Genomic DNA, 18,223 nt, shown 5'->3' with positions numbered 1-18,223 from the left:
CAAGAGGGAAAAGATTACAGGATGTCATCTGCAGATATCTCTGACAGCCTTTTCATCATTTCCAAATGGCGTTGATGAAAAGATGTATTCCCAACATTTGAAAATTTTGCACAATTATGACAAATAACACTAATTATTTAACATTAGCAGTTTAAAAGCAAACAGTGAATTAAACAAAAACAAGAAAAAATCTGCAGATGCTGGAAATCCAAGCAAAACGTGCAAAATGTGCTGGAGGAACTCAACAAGCCAGGCAGCATCTATGGAAAAAAGTACCAAGCTCAAGAATTCTTTTTCATTCATATGCACGAGATATGGCTGACAGGAGACAGAAGGCTCAGATAAGTATAAAGAGCTCTATGGCTCAGTAATTTACAGAATGCTCCTGGATTCAGCCCAGAACAAATTACAGATCCACTCCAGCTTTAAGACACCCAACTTATATACAGTGCATACAATACATATGAAGGAGTGTTTGGAACACCAGCAGGATGGACTTGCTGATAAGTACCAGCATCTTCTGCCATGTGGGAACTCAGTTTGTGGCCATGTTTCCAACCTGTGAACTGCTTGGGTTAAGATTGGAATTGCTATGGAGGCTGCCAACCTCCACCTTCACTTACAGGGAGTAAAGAAATGACTTTGTGAGCTACAACCATGCCTCCAGAGTACTTCTTCTCCAATGTCTAACGAACAATTAGGATTTATCTTCTCCTTGATACATTGCCTTGCCTTCACGTCATTCAGATAACTAATTGGAACAGAAATGCATTTTACAGGGAAATGGGTGTCCTTTCATAATTTGGTTCAACAAGGAACACTGATGTGGAATTACTTCGTTCAAAATAAAATGTTCTAAATAAATATAACCCCACCTTTGGTTCCTCCTACCCTGAAATATCCAAAACACAGTAAATATGCAGGCTTCATCTGTTTTAAACATGCTCAGTGCTGGATAAAAATTAATTTACCACAGTACGTGATGAATAAAGAGACAGCTTAATAGTAGAAAAAAAACGCAAGAGGCATAGCAAATAATCTCTTATCAAATAATTTCTCAGGCAAAAAGATAATTATTCAGGGAAGTTATCACCGTCATGAGGTGAATAATGCTAATCTTTTCCCTGGTCTTGTTCATAAGCTAAAAATGTGGTTCCAAATCAATGTATGTGGAAGACAGAAGTTCATCACCACATCTCAAGGCAAATGTATGGTGGAGTGATGGCATCTGTCAACTTGACAGACAGACCAAAACCTTGAGATTTATTTTCTTTAAAGCATTCGCAATAAATACAAAAAAACCACAACAAAATCAATGAAAAACTCCACTCAACAGGATGGACAAACAACCAATATGCAAAAAACTCTGGAAATACATAAAGAGAAAATAAAGAAATAATAATAATAATTAATTAATAGCTAAGCAAGATATATATTGAGATCAGGAAACGCAGAGTCCTTGAAAGTGAATCCTTGGGTTGCAGGAACAGTTCAGTGATGGGGTGAGTAAAGCTAACCTCTCGGGTTCAAGGGCCTGATGCTTGAGGGACAATAGCTGTCCCTGAACCTGATGATGTGGGTCCTGAAGCTCCTGTACCTTTATGCTGTTGGCAGCAGCGAGAAGAGAGCATGTCCTGGGTGGTGGGGTCTTTGATGAGGATGCTAATTTCCTGTGACAGCACTCTCTGTAGATGTGCTCAGTGGTGGGGAGGGCTTTACTCATGATGGACCAGAACATACTTTTTGTAGGCTTTTCCATTCAAGGGCATTTGTGTTTCCACACCAGGCCATTATGCAACCATTCAATATACTCTCCACCACACATCCTATAGAAGTTTGTCAAAGTTTTATGTGACCTGCCAAATCTTCGCAAACTCCTAAGGAAGTGGAGGAGCTGCCTTGCCTTCTTCATAGTGGCACTTACATGCAGGACCCAGGACAGGTCCTCTGAAATAACACCAAGGAATTTCAAGTTGCTGACCCTCTCCACCTCTGATCCCCCAATGAGGACTGGCTGATAATCAGCTCCTCGGTCTTGCTACGTTGAGTAAGAGGTTGTTGTGGCACTACTCAGCCAAATTTTGTCTCCCTCCTATATGCTGATTCCCCACCACTTTTGATTCCGCTAATGACAGTGATGTCATCAGCAAGCTAAAAAGTATGGCATTGAAACTGTGCTTAGCCTTACAGATGTAAGCAGGGGGTTAAGCACACAGCCTTGTGGTGCACCTGTGCTGATGGAGATTGTGGAGCAGATGTTATTGCCAATTCAAACTGACCGGGATCTGAAAGTGAGGAAATCAAGGATCCAGTTGCGCAAAGAGGTATTGAGACCTAGGTCTTGAAGCTTATTGATGAGTCTTGAGGGGATGCTGAGCTGTAGTCAATGAAGAGCATCTTGGTCTTTGCACCATTGCTGTCCAGATGTTCCAGAGTTGACTGAGGAACCAATGAATTGGCATCTGCTGTTGACCTGTTGTATTGGTAAGAACATTGGACTGCATCCATGTTGACTTGCAGGCAGGAGTTGATGTGTTTCGTCACCAACCTTTCAAAGCACTTCATCACAAAGGATGTAAAATCTACTGGACAACAGTCATTGAGGCAGGTTACCACATCCTTCTTAGGCACTGGAATAATTGAAGCCTGCTTGAAGCAGGTGGGTACTTCAGACTGCCTAAGCGAGAGGTTAAAGATCTCAGTGAACCCTCCAGCCAGTTGATTAGCACAGGGCTTTAGTACTCAGCCAGGTGCCTCATCTGGGGTGGATCCTTTGCATGGCTTCACCGTCCTGATGGATGCTCTCACATCATCCTCAGTGACTGAAATCACAGGGTCATCAGGGCTGTGAGAATTTGTGAAGCTGCCTCCATATTTTGATGGTCAAAGAGAGCATAAAAGGCATCGAGCCCATCTGGGAGTGAAACCTTGTTGTCAAATATGTTGCTTGGTTTCACTTCGTAGGTAATGATAGCATTCAAACCCGGCCACAGCTGTCAAGCATCCTTCAGTAATTTAAGCTTGGTCCAGAATTGCCACTACGCAATCCAAAGATCATACTCAGACTGCTCGTATTTTACTTGGTCGCTGGACCTGAATGCCACTGATCTGCCCTTAGCAGATTGTGGATCTCATGCTTCATCCAGAGCTGATGATCGGCCAATGACTGATAGCCTAGAAAATACTCAGAGGACATCAGTAAAAGATTTTTTAGGTTAACAAAAGAAATAAGTCTTTAGTGAATTATATTCAATGGGGGTGTCACTAGAGCTTTTACTAATGCTAATTCAAAAGTGAACTTACTAAACAAAATTTTAGTGAGAAACAGATGAATTTCCCGTTTCCAAAAAGCTGGTGATCAGTTCAATCATCCTCAATAGCATCAGTTCTGTATAGTATTCCATCAATATAAGGGTGGGGAAATACAGCAATCTACACTCTTTCCACTTATGAACAGAAGAGTAATGTTCAATCAATGCTGAAAGGAAATAAACAACTTCTTATGTCAATGAAATATTGGAAACTTGTTAGTGTAGACAGCAAGAGTTAAGCAACTTCCTATGAAGATGATACTTACTGCTTTTCTTTATGAAAAATCTCACTTCCACAGTGAATGACACACAGGAATATAAAATATAAAAACAGCATTTGTTTCTACTCTAGGCCTTACTAATCTCCATTTTTTTAGAAATGCAAAGTCTAGAGTCTTTCGGGCAGCTGGCCACATTAATCTACTGGGTGATTGAAGCATGAAGTAGGAAGATCAAAGCAGAAGAGAAAACTATAGATGCTGAGCTTCAAAAAAAAACACTCAACGTGTTGGAGATACAGAGGGGGTCAAGTAGCATTATGGAGAAAGAAACACATTAACATTTCAGAAATGGACTCTTCCGACAAATCTCTGTCAGCTTTTTTGTTTCCATTTATGAATGCTGCTTGGCCTAATGAGGGCTCTCCATTTCTTTTTCAAACAAGGATGTTGCAGACTGGACCCTGAGTTTGCACTCGGGGAGCCACTCTCAGACTTTATGGTGATATGGCTGTACATTTAACCTTTATAATGTTTAAGAGGGAAAATAAAAACAAAGGCAACTCTTCAAGAAAAGGGGGTATTCATTTAAGCTTGAATTAGGTCACAGCAGTCAAATTGCCTCATAGGTTCATCTACAAACTACAGCAACTCCACTCTAACTCTGCACCACCTGAACAACTACAAGGCATACATTTATCAATTACACCTCAGCATTCAACACTATCATTCCCTCAGTACTACTAACCAATCTGAGCCTGGACCTCCGCAACACCCTCCACAACTGGATTTTCAACTTTCTTATTAGAGAACACGTTCTGTGTGGATTAGCATCTCCTCCTCACGATCAACACAGACATACAAGACTCATGACTCAAAGACTCATGCTTAGCCCACTACCCTATGCTCTCAACATTCATGACAGTGCGACTACGCACAGTTCAAATACTATATACGGTGCCTTGAAGAAGTATTCAGCCCCCACAAATGCTTTCATGCATCGCTATCTCATTTTCTGAGTTTAAAATATATTAAAGTAGGATTTTGAGCTAATCTGCAAAACATGTCAAATCAAAAGAGAAATTCCATAACCTGTCACAATTTACTAAAAATTGTAAACCAAAGTTGAGAGATGAAATATTCATTCCCTTTGTAATCATTGTGCTAACTTTCCGCAGATGCAATACTGTATATTACCTCACCAACTCACCCAATTTGTTGTAGAAAATTGAATTGAATTGATCACTTGAATAAATGCAACCTCTCTCTGGAAGGTCCAACAGTATGGTGGATTTTCAACAGACCAAACCAAAATGGAGACAAAAGGACATTCAAGGCAAGTCAGGGAAATGATAGTAGTGAAGCACAAATCCGGGGAAGAGTACAAGACCATCTCAAAGGCACTGAACATACCTCAGAGCTCAGTGCAGTCCATCGTGAAAACATGGAAAAAATATCAAACCACAGTCACACTGCCTAGGTCAGGCCGCCCTCTAAACTTAGTCACCGGAAAAGAACGGCACTTGTAAGAGAGGCTACTATAATGCTAACGGTCTTTCTGAGCGAGCTGCAACTGGAGATGAAGTTCAGGGCTCCACAATCTCCAAGGTCTTGCACAAAAAGGGTATATATGGAAGAATGGCAATGAAGGAGACATGGCTGAAAAATAAAAGCATACCCTTGCTCATAAACTCTTTGCAAAGCATCACTTAGAATATACTGTAAAGATGTGGAAGAAGGCTTTGTGGTCATATCAGACTAAAGTGGAACTCTTAGGCCTCAACACTAAGTGGTTCATGTGACGTAAATCTAATACCACACATCAGACAGGTAACATCATCCCGACTGTAAAGTATGGTGGAGGTAGCATCATACTATGGGGATCCTTTGCAACAGCAGGGACTGGAAATTTGATCAGGTTTGTTGGGAAGATGAATGCTGCTAAATACAAACAGAACCTGATAACTTCTTCCAGAAAGCTTAAACTGAGGAGAAAATTCATCTTTCAGCAGGACCACGAACCAAAGCACATTGCCAGAGTAACCTTGGAGTGGTTTCAAATGAGGAAAATTGATGTCCTCGAGTGGCCCAGTCAAAGCCCTGACCTTAACCCGATCGAGCAACTCTAGCAAGATCTCAAGATTGCCATCCACCTCCACTCCCCAACTAGGCTGGCAATTTTGCAAGCAGAAATGGGCAAATCTTGCTCCATCATGTTGGGTAAAACTAAAAGAGACTGATCCAAAAAGACTACTGGCCATAATCACTGAGAGGTGGTTCAGCTATGTACTGAGTAAAGGGAGATGAATACTTTTGAACTGCCATTTCAGATTTTTCAACTTTTAGTTTTTCATTTTCTTTTTTGGTTCTACTGTGAAAAAAGGAGCATGTGATTCGCAAATAAAAATGGACAACTCAGGAACAAATGACCAGGGAAGTGAATTTTCTGTCTGCCCACCCTCTTGATATGGTGTCCCACAATCTTCTTCCCTCCCATGGCCCCATTCCAATCATTCTTCCTCGATGGGCTTTCTCAGACTGACTGATACAATCGATTTCTGTTGTCCCCTTTGGCAAGTTCACACACATGAACATCACTTTCACATTAAGCAGACAAATCTGAACCCTCATTTCACCTTCTTGCGTCTGACACTCTGCTTGCAGAGACTTCGACTAAGTTAAACGAATTTAGTTGGAAAGCCACATCAGTAAGTAGCATTTAATGAGAGTCAGTGGATTGCATTCTGGAAATTTAATTGCTTTTTTAAAGATTGAATTTTACTTTGGAGACAGAATACAACATGCTGCACTATAATAAATGAAACCAAGGAAAATGATGCTTGTGTTGTAAGCTTTGTAAGCTCGTCACTGAGTTTCCACTGCCCTCTGGGTGCTCAAACTCTCCTCAGAACTTTGACCACTTTGCACTACAATGGACTTTATTTGTTCTACTTGTGTATTTTCTTGTTTCATTTTGTTTAACTTATGTTGCTAATTTAAAGTAAAGATTTTACTTCTCCTGTATGTGAAGGGTATGAAAAATAAAGTCAATTCAATTCAATTATATTTTTCTGGTAAACACTGTTTATCTGATAATTATGTGCCTGCGATGTTGCTGCAAAATGAGCTTTTATTTGCACTATACATACATTGGAAAATAAACTTGATTTTGATTTCTAGCCTCTTAACAAAATTGTCAATATGCAAAATGGGATATTTGTAGCCAAGTTATGGTATCACCCTGTTCAATCATATTAGTGAATAAAAGCAAGTAATAAACCAATTGGAAGTAGATGTTAAAACACACATAAAATTAGTTGTACAATTCTCAAGTTTCAGAGTAAGGGAATTAGGGGTTATGGGGAAAAGGCAGGTAGATGGAGCTGAGTTTATGGACAGATCAGCCATGATCTTATTGGATGGCGGGGCAGGCTCGATGGGCCGGATGGCCTACTCCTGCTCCTATTTCTTATGTTCTTATGTAAAAAGAATTACAGGTATTAGTTCAAAGATTAAACATTAAATTTCATGTTATAAATTAATTCCACTTTTAGTACTTTACTTTGAGACATTGGTTAATTTTTAAATATCATTGTTGGCTTATTTTTTTCATTTACATTGGAGAATAAATTGCTCCTGGGATTTTCAACAGCTTCTCCAAGAGATGCCATAAATCATTCCATTCTGTTTAGTTCAGAAGCTGCCTAATTTCTGGTCTTCAAGGATATTGAAACCAACCCAATTTTTCTTTTTCCAAATTTTCTTCTTCTGGTTTATTCTAGCAATCTCCTCCCTTGGTTTAAACAAAGACTTCTCTCTATCTCTCTCTGCTGACTGCCCTTCTATCAATGCTGGAATGCTCCTTTTTTTCCCACCCTGAAGTATTATTTCTAATTCTGCCCCTATTTTTTCCAGCTGTCATCCCTATTTACGTCCTCCTTCCCTGCAGTGGGTCAGATCATCAGGGAAGTGTTGAATCAGCCTCCATTCAACAAATGGCCACTCCAACAAGATTCTTTGAACAGATAAAGAGGGCACATACTCCAGCTGACTGAGACCCTGGCCTTTCCCAGGAATTCTGGGCTCATTCTGGACCTCTAGGAGTACGAATGAGGATAGCAAATTTATAATAGTTTGTTTGAAATATCAGCAAACAAGACAGGCATACTGTGGGCAACCAATAAATGAATGCAGAATATGATCCTAAAACACCATGCACACAAAATGCTGGGGTAGCTTAGTAGGTCAGGCAGCATCTACGAAAATAAACAGTCGACGTTTTGGGCCAAGACCCTTCTCCAGTCAGTCCTGATCCTTAAAGATGTTTTGTTTAAATTTTTCAAATTCTTACCTTCAACCCAGATAATCTGGGAAAACATTTGGCCAAAGTACATACATTGCAAATAAGACCTTCACTTGGCTGTGTCCAAACAAGGCTTAATAAAACTAGGCGTACTTATGCCTCAGCATTAAAGTAGTTTTTCAATAATGGTTTTGATCAAAAAACACAGATCTCACCATCTCATCAGCAGATCATAAGACATGGGAGAAGATTAAGCCATTTGGCCCATCAAGTATTCTCTGCATTCTATAGTTTCCCTCTCAACTTCATTCACCTGCCTTCTCCTCGTAATCTTCGACATCCTTACTAATCATGAACCTATCAACCTCTGTTTTAAGTGTATTCATCTAAGCTGCAAAGAATATGCTCCATTAACTAACTGTTAAACAGGCACATTTGCTACTGATGCAAATGAGAGTTAAAACATTAGATATTACTTTCTCTAGTTTGTATCTAATTAAACTTCCAATCTGCCCATTAACTTCCAGAGCTCTTAGAATCACAACCATTTGGTATGTCGTCTGAACCCAAAACTACTCAGTCAAGTTCCGTTCAACTTCCAGCACAGAATGAGAAGCTGCTGTTAATACTTTACATGAGCAAGTTTAATAATTTATTTTTTTTATTTAGAGGTACAACACAGGACAGGTTCTTCCAGCCCAACGACCCAACCATTTCTAACCCTAGACTAATTACAGGGCAATTTGCAAGCACCAGTTGGAAAGGAAACTGGAACACCCGGAGGAAACCCACACATTCTCAGTGAAAATGTACAAACTGCTCAGTGATGGAGCTGGAATTGAACTTGAACTCCAAATTCCAACGCCCTGCGTGCAATAGCATTGTGCGAACTGGTACGCTACTATGGTGCCCCAATAAGCAATGATGCTCACTAATAAGCAATAAAAGTACACAAGACACTAATTAGTGTCAATAATTTATTAACATCTGTTTCCCAGCTCACAATTGTAAATCCAGCTTTATTGATTATTAGGGCTGAGCAGAAGAATGATTAATAAAGTCCTGGTCTTACTATTCTCCTTCCTCTCAACTCTGACTACTGCTTTGAATTCCAATCCTGTTTGAATTACAAGGCATAACATTGCCGTTCAATAATAGGCTCCATCTCACAATGGATAGCAGCCACTCCACACTGTTTGCAAGTGTTGGTCCTTCCTTCCCAGCAGTCCCATTCTCTGAGTATATACCAGCTTCTGCATTGCTAATGCATCTCTTTGTATTCCCAGACACACGCCCCTGTTCCAAAGTTGCCTCACTGCATTACTCTTGGCTCTTTGCTATATGCTGTTTGGCCCTGCTGGTTTAATTCACTCCTCAATACAGAGAGTTTTGAATATACACTCAGTGGCCACTTTATTAGGTTCACCTGTCTGTCAATGCAAACAAATAATCAGCCAATCATGTGGCAGCACCTCAATACATGCAGACATGGTCAAGAGGTTGTGTTGTTCTTCAGATCAAGCATCCGAACAGGGAAGAAATGTGAAGCAAGTAACTTTGACTGTTGGTGCCAGACAGGGTGGTTTGAGTATGTCAGAGACTGCTGATCTCCTGGGATTTTCATACACAATGGTTGCTAGAGTTCACAGAGAATGGTGCAAAAAAAACAAAAAAAATCCAGTAGGTGACCTTGTTAATGAGAGAAATCAGAGGAGAATGGCCATATTGGTTCAAGCGGACAGGAAGGCAACACTAACTCAAATAATCCATGTGTTATAACAGTGGCATGCCTAATAGCATCTCTGAACAATGGGCTGCAACAGCAGAAGACCATGAACACACAATCAGTGTCCATTTTATTAGACACAGGAGGTACCTAAGTGGCCACTGAATATAGAATAGAATCATTAAGCATAGGAGGGGACCAATCAGCCCATTAAGACTGTTTCAGCTCTCTGTGCAGCAATCTAGTCAGCCCCATTCTGTCGCATTTGGCCAAAGCCTGGAAAATCACTCTCCCCTCCTGTGCCTTTAAAATTCTCCTTCAATTACCTTCACAATTTCTGTTTTTATTTACGAAGAATATTTAAAAACAGAAGGTGTCTTCATTGACTAGATTTCCCTATCTTCAGCTCATTTTCTATATATTCTGGATTAAAACATAACTGAGATGTCAAAACATTCAATACCATCTAACACTGTGAACAAATAGGTCTTCTAAAATCTCATAATACATTCATACCATGTTTCTTTTTATTATATTAAAAAAACACTTTGAACAAACTTCACTCGGTCTAATATCAAAGGCTGGTCTCAGGATGGCTTCAGACTCAGAAATGACGTGCTTAATGCACTCACCCAGTGTTAATAGTAGCAACTCCTTAATTGACATATGATCCCTGTGATTACTTAATAGCCTTAAATGGAACACAGAGCGACATGTTACATGCTATAAATGTGCTTGCCCTTATTAAACTGCTCATCATCTTATTTCTGATCAGTGTTACAGATTGAATTGAGCAACATACACAAAATGCTGGAGGAACTCAGCAGGTCAGCCATCATCTATGGAGAGAAATAAACAGTTGACATTTCGGGCTGAAAATACAGATTTCATCCCTTTCTTTAAGGAATTATTTTCCTTGTCTGCTAACTTGCAGCTACTTAAAACGAACTTGGTTTTTCAGGCAACTGGAAGGGTCGAGTTTGGCAGAACTAAACCTTTTCAAAGTGTATGGGCACTACAACCGATACTAATTGAACATTCATGCAAAAATACTAAAGGAAGAAATTATTTGCAAGTCAGATCTGTGGCAGCTCTTTAACAGAACATCTAAGACTTTCTAATGTTTTGCTCCCCTAAATCTGTGTAAGGATTAGCCTTGAATGGTCTAGAGTCCACATATCATTTACCACCAACCAGCCTGATGCTCTGCAGTATAGCTAGTGTTATAAAAATAATATTTAATATCCCCTCTGTAAAGTCGGTTGGTTCCATTCTAAAATGAAATGACAAAGTATGTGTGATAATATCAGAAGTGAAAAATTAAATTTGCAGAAATAATTAAAAATAATTTGGTCTTCCTAACTTAATTAAATGACTATTTAAATACTCCTATGCATAACACTTTGAAAATCATCTATTTCTATTGAAATTTTTCTACTGTATTGGAGAAGAATTTGTTATTCAGTTGGTAACTTGCGTGCCTGCATTGCAAATTATGTTGGCATGTGACTTGACAGAAGCTTCAAAGCTCAAGCTCTTTCAACATGATGTGTCAAATATGGTTGTAAGCACGCAAGCAATTCTGCACCCTCCAGCCATATTGATAGCCTATGAATAGTTATACTCAACCGCAAATAACCCAACGCAGTGACATAACTTGACTGCAGTGCTAATGTGGTATTAATGTAAAATTATTACATACATATTTATGCATACTGAACACAAATTCTAATAACATATCCAAGAGCTTTTGCGTGGTAGATAATAGGTTGCTTGACCATGAAATTCTTAAAGGCACCAGCTGGATGCACTATAGGTATTTATTAATTTTAAAGTCAGATTTGGGAGATGCAAGGGCATCTAAACTACTGCTATCACTTCTCCACAAAATTCCATCATAGTCAATAATGTTCAAGCCCTTCAGCACCAGTTTTTATTGAGCAGAATTGCTTAAGTTTTTTGCAACATTTTCCTTATTACAGGTCATCATCTTTTTAAAAATATTACTCTTGATCAGTGAGCTTTCTGAATGAATACATACAACTATGCTAATAAAATACCAAGACCAGACTACTGAATCTTTTAATGGACTCCAACAGCAACTGAACCTAGTTATAAATAACCCAGATCGTTTATTACTGTCTATTCATACCTTCTATTTTAAATTAGCAGCACTAGCAACTGGTAACTGGGGTGGAAATTGCTTTCCACATCACATTCATCACCAGAATAACATACCACATTGTAATTCAATCTCAGGCTGCGAAACGTAAATCCTCGTCCAATGCTTTCCATGTCTAAGAATATTTTGCAAAGAGTTCAAATCATCTACTGGAAATGCGCACCAGCAAATAATTACTCTGCTCCATTACAAATGATTTACATCCAATTCCCCAACATATTTCAAGACCTGGACGCATGATAAAGAGCAAATTGCAATGGTCAACAGATAAATCTTATTTAGAAGTGGTTTCCAAGCAACCAAAACCAATTTGGAATTCAGAATATTGTGGAAAAAGAAAAACATTATTAAAACTGTCAACCACATCTTACATACGCACTTTCTGCCACTTTTCCTCCTCCACCAGACTAATGCTGATAAATGCCGTAAAGAACATGACCTGCACAACGGCCACCTTTCATGAATAAAGAACAGTTTTCATCAGGATTTCGATAAAAGGGGGGACACAAAAATAGAATGTGAGTGTGCTTGTGTGTGTGTGAGTGAAGAGAAGATAATGAGACAGCCTGAGACACAGCAAGGAGAAAAATAAAAAGCAAAAGAAAATAGTAAAAACAAGAAATAGTATGCTTATATTAAAGAGAACATGAGAGGCACACTAAACCACACAGCTAATACACAGTACACAAATTTACATCTGGAAACAATTGTCGTTATCATAATGGTTCCAGCTCACTACACAAAATGTGACACATGGTTCCTTTACAAAGATGAAGCACACATCAAAATGCATTTCCCCAATATAACACCAGAAATACATCCTTCCTTCTACAATTATTCTAATAGACTCTAATTTATAATATATATCCAGCACAGATATTTTGCTAATTAAATTAATAATAGCAGATATAATATATTGTAATCAATGTACAAGTTTCAAATACAAATCCATGTCTCTTCAAGAGTTTAATTAGTTCATTACCTTTAGGTGGGAAATATGATTTGCTTTCAGCTTTGTGAGGCCAATCCACTACCAGAGGTCCAAATCGACGAAAACTAGCTGTGATTTCATCTACAGGAGACACCATGAACAGGATTTTACAAAAAAAAATTAAATCTACCAAAATTACTTCCACACAATAACACCAAGAGTTAAAATTACCTTCATCAATATCTGGAGGTAGACCTCCCACAAAGACTTTTCGTGAATAACGTTCCACCCTTTCACCATTCTGACAGCGGGTTGGAGAGTTTAAACCTGATGTCAGAGACTGGTCACCGTGACCATCATCAAGAAAACCATCTTCAATAGGAAAGAGTGAAGAACGACCTGAAAAACAGATTACACTTCTATCTAGTGAAAACAAGCCTGAAAATTACTCTGGAAGTTCAACTGATGTTTCCCATCTCTCCCACAGGCCTAAACTTTGCATCGTCACCACTGTGTGCATGAAGATGCAACTGAGGAAAAATATATTTTCTTTAATTACAGGTCATATTACTACATTGTTTCTCAGTATCTAAAAGGTGATACTGGTGAAGTAAGTTAAAAAAGTTCAAAACTATTACAGCTGTTTGTCACAAAAAGGAAGCACATAAAACCTGAGGAGGACCTAAACTTCGGTGTTGTATGAACGTTTAATTGAAAATCTCTGGATTCTATAGTCTGCTTAAAGTTCAACACCAATTTAAAAGTGTGGCGATTTGCAACGAACTCTTTGGAAGAAGACAAGTATACTTGTAGCAATGCACAGTTAATGAATTGCTCAATTCCAATTAACTGTTGGATCCATACTGAAAGAGTATTAAAAGATTATATGTAAATGGTCATTAAAAACTTGTTGACATTATGTTTGCACTGAAAATAAGAAAAATCTGCTGACTAAAATATTCAAGGTATGCATGTAAATCTATTTTAAAGTCAAACATTCCCATGTCAAGCAAACAGCATTCATGTATCTGAATGGAGAAATAGCAATATAAACATCAACAGTTTCAACCGTTTAATTCCAGCCAGCCCACGTAATTATGTAATTTTAGAAGTTATCTTCAAAAAATTTATAAATTCGTTGCAGTAATTTAAAAAAAATAAGAATTAACAATTAATTCAGGGTAGAAAGAAATATCAATCCAATTGCTTCCCTTTGCACCAGTTTCAATTGCAACATATCAATTGCAAGGCTCCACAAGCAGCAATTGCTGCATTTCCAGCATCTCATTCAAGGAACCATAAGCGAATTGTGCTAACAAACAATTGCTAATGTTATAGAGATTTAGCAGGCCTTGATAGGCATTCCCAAATTTGTTCTGATTGTTAAAGTATTAAGCCGAGGAGTCACTTTAGGTGAGAAACTAGATAGCTGTGAATATTCTGTGGACAGTTCTTTCACAAATAATATCTGAAATTAATTTATTCAGAAATTAATATTTTAACCACAGGATGTGCATATTATGTAGGCAATGGAAGATTAACCATTTTAGAATAGCCAAGGTGTTTAAATGGTAGATAAATACTGCCCTATAGTGTTTAAGTTGCAAATCTCATCAATATTTACTTGGTTAAGTGGACAGATCTTAGCTAGGTTTCCATGTAGAATTTTGTGCAGCAATGTTGCTTCAGGTAGAATAAACCTCTGCAAGGAGTTTCAATAAGACATTGACCAATACTCAATAAATTTACCAATTCCTGAGATACAGTTTGAACACTTTGTCTTATATCAAGTGAATGCTGCTAACATGGTATTAGAGTTAAGTTCCATTGGGAGCTTTTTAAGAACCTTCCTTAAGCAAAATTGCTGCCTTTCATGGAAATTGCTAGAAGACAAAGTTTTTAAACAATAGAATAAAACTCACCAAAGCACAAATTTCAAACATACAGGCCATCTATTGATCTGGCAACATAGGAACACGGGAAACAGATTTTGTTTGTTTAGCCCCTCAAGGCTGCTTCTCCATTAAGATCTTGACTGTTCTGTGACCTGATACCAAATCCCTATGACTTTGATTTATAATAAATCACTCTCACACTTAAATTTAATAACTGACCAAGAATCAGCTGTTACTTGTGGTAGTTTTCCGAATTGCTATTACCCTGTGTGTTTGGAAGTGTTTCCTAAATTTGCTTCTGTAACTATTGTTTATGCCCATTAGTCTCATCTCCAGTCCAGAAGAAAACAAAAGATTATTATCAACCATTATTTCTGACACCATAAATGAGTTAAAATGCCCAAACTAAATCATTAACTTACCATGATTCTTTTATCTTTTTATAAATACAGCATCAAGCACAGATTCTTGACCCAAGTTACATGCCTTAACATACGGTACTCTATAGTCTATGTATGACTTTTAAATTTAAATTAGTATATATTTAATGTAAATTCCATATACCTTCAATTAAGATAAACAAATTGAAGACAACAGTTAAGTATCTCAATTAAATCATTTGAATAAGTGCATTTAAATAGAAGCACATAGATGTTTCAATTTTGGTGGCTTGCTCTGAATGAACTACAAGGGAATATGTGTAGACTTCTGGATTACTGTAGGAGACAAGGAATGTGTTCCTGAATGGTTTTGACTATAGCAACTGAAAGTGCATCTTGCAAACCTTCATGCTACCCATTTAAATGGAAATCAAGTGGAAGTTATAAGGAAATACTAGGAATATTTATATTGGTTCCTCCCCAGGTCTGAAATATCCTTTTCCTAATTTCTTTCTGCTACTCACACTGTCCACATGGATACAGTCAGAAGGCATTAAAGTCTCAAGTGAAAACATGGGATATTCTATTATAGACCCTGTCTCTCTTCTGTGGGGAAACACTTCCCTCTGAACACCATAAATCAAATGTATAAAAAACACTTAAACAACAAAAACAAGTACATTTTATGAAACAAAATACTAGATTCAAAGGAGAGCTGAGAAATTTTATCAAACTAACTGCTCATGAACAATATTTGAGTCACAATTAAAACCCCATTAGATTCCTGAATCTTTAAAAATACAAACTGATTTTGTCTGAACTTCTGAAAGATTTTTCAAAACAACAAACTGGAAACACCTAATTTCAAAACCACTTACGTATTTGTGGTAATCCCAAAAAATAAGAAAGTAAATTAAAATTGTGGTAATTAACCAGAAGTTAATAAAAGCAACTGGAAAATGTTAATCACTCCAGTGTAGCATTGAAATGTTATTCGATTGGAAAAGCAAACACTTGAGTATTAAAAGTTACTTTACCTCTTCGTCGCCCAAATGTCCTTGCTGCATGTAAACAAAGAAAAATTGGGTAGTCCTGTCACCTATTAAACATTGTAATCTTTTTATGAAATGTGTACAAAAATCATGACATGAAGCAGTTCATTGTCAAAGCTACCTGTGGAGGTGTTTTAGAAATACTGAAAAAACATGTAATTTTCCTGATCTTTTTTGATCTGTTCTCACCAAATTAGCTTTGAATTTTTTAACTACCATCTCCATTGCTTTGACAAACGCACAAATAAACTGGGTTGGAAGAAGCTGCCGACAGGTTCCAATTTTTCTTCTACTAAAACATTTCAGTCATACTTCTTTGAAACAGCCTATCATCTTATACATAACTAAACAGAGAAATTATATTAGTTTTGTGCAATCAACTTTTCTAACTGAGGAATTAACTTTTAACCCTACAACAGAATTAAGACAGCTTGATTTACTTGGGAAAAAATAATGAGCACGTACTTTGATTAAGACTGTTTTGTAACCATTCATAACCATACTATGTATAAAAAAGGGCAAAAGTGCATTTAAATATAGTTTAAATGCTCCCTAACATTACTAATACCTTCCAAGTTAATAAAGTTGTTGGTATCTATATGAACCACAACGTTCCATTTCTGAGTGTTTAAAGTATACTTGATTTCACTTAATTAAACATAAACTTTTGATTTTGTGAACACAGTTGTCAAATCTTTAAGGTAATCCAGAAAGGGCTTCAGCAAAGTGAAAATTAATAGAAGGGAGTTTAAATCTTGTAATTCATAACTGAAGCACAAACAATTTACTAAGTGAGAAGCCCACAACAACTTGATTTCACATAGTTAAATGCGATTCATCACAATAATCCAGGTTAGCTCAAGTAAAACACCAAGTCGAGTTTTTAAAAAAATGTTCTTTTTATTATAAAGTATATTCAAAGATAAACTTACCATATTATTAAATATTTAAAATCCTATTAGCAGTGATCTGTAGGAAAGGTTAATGTGTATTGCCAAAACCTGATTTTTTCCTGCAGGTTTCTGCTTTGCAGAAAATACTTAATTCAATTTCAGACTCATTATACAAGACTTCCTTGGGCTATAAGCTTTGTATTGATTTAATTCTTTAATCAACATAGAAGCAGAATTGTGGCTGTCCCATAAAGTGTTTTATTACCCTTGACCACCTGGCTGATACAGTAACCATAATGAATGTACGGACATCAAAGACCAATTTTGGTAGTTCAAAAACAAGAGAAAAAAACAAAGGAAATCTGTGCTTAAAGTTGAAAAGACAGTTAACTTACATTTCAATTCACTGAAGTCTGATTAGGGGTAATGGAATGATCATCTCAAATTGTTAAATATACACGAGTATGATTCTATTTCCATTAACCTTTCCTTTGGATTTCCCTATTTTCTCTTTACTTGTCTTATTGTCAATCCAGTTTACTCTACTCATATCCCTTTTGTCACATATTCCCAAATTCCATCCATCACAGACACCTGAAAGTAGAAACTCTTGTTTTTGTAGATCTGTCTGCACTGATCATGTATTAACCTCTGTTCACGATACAGTTGAATATTGCCAAAACAACTTTTATTTGGATTAATAATATTTAAAGCAAATGTCAGCTTTCTTCATATTAAAATCATCTACCTGAGCAAATCTGACTGTGAGAAGCTGCTGCCTCCAGTGGGGTGGTCCACAGGGAGCAGACATTGAGTCAACAAAGCATCATTAAAGTGTCCCAAAGCACTTCAACAAAGAATTAAGCCCAATATTTCATGGGGGGATTTGCAGAGGCACTGAAAGAACAACTGCAGAAGATGGCCTTTAAAGAAGCAATGAATTGTGTAGAGGGAATTATGAAGTAATTGAATGGAACTGAAGCCTTGCCACCAAAGGACAACAGAAGAGGTTAGGATACATAACACAGACAGACAGGCATACTTTATTGATCCCGAGGGAAATTGGGTTTCGTTACAGTCGCACCAACCAAGAATAGTGTAGAAATATAGCAATATAAAACCATAAATAATTAAATAATAAGTAAATTACTCCAAGTGGAAATAAGTCCAGGACCAGCCTATTGGCTCAGGGTGTCTGACACTCCAAGGGAGGAGTTGTAAAGTTTAATGGCCACAGGCAGGAATGACTTCCTATGATGCTCAGTGTTACGTCTCGGTGGAATGAGTGTCTGGCTGAACGTACTCCTGTGCTTAACCAGTACATTATGGAGT

General features: G+C 37.5%; 1 protein-coding gene across 5 annotated transcripts in view; it reads right to left on the bottom strand.

The window, feature by feature from the left end:
• cpeb3 (cytoplasmic polyadenylation element binding protein 3) overlaps window positions 1-18,223 on the bottom strand; it is a 106,610-nt gene that overhangs the window by 36,129 nt on the left and 52,258 nt on the right. For 4 of the 5 annotated variants that reach the window (XM_073027489.1, XM_073027491.1, XM_073027488.1 and 1 more), the window contains exons 5-7: window positions 15,984-16,007; window positions 12,903-13,070; window positions 12,723-12,812 (exon numbers count right to left, since the gene is read on the bottom strand). In XM_073027489.1, the coding sequence (XP_072883590.1) occupies window positions 12,723-12,812; window positions 12,903-13,070; window positions 15,984-16,007 (282 nt within the window). The remainder of the gene's footprint in view (window positions 1-12,722; window positions 12,813-12,902; window positions 13,071-15,983; window positions 16,008-18,223) is intronic. The other variant, XM_073027492.1, reaches the window with a different exon arrangement.

Source organism: Hemitrygon akajei, chromosome 23 (genome assembly GCF_048418815.1).
Source record: "Hemitrygon akajei chromosome 23, sHemAka1.3, whole genome shotgun sequence".
Lineage (NCBI taxonomy): Eukaryota > Metazoa > Chordata > Chondrichthyes > Myliobatiformes > Dasyatidae > Hemitrygon > Hemitrygon akajei.
The sequence above is the reverse complement of the archived record's forward strand: the minus strand, read 5'-3'. Positions and strand labels throughout refer to the sequence as shown.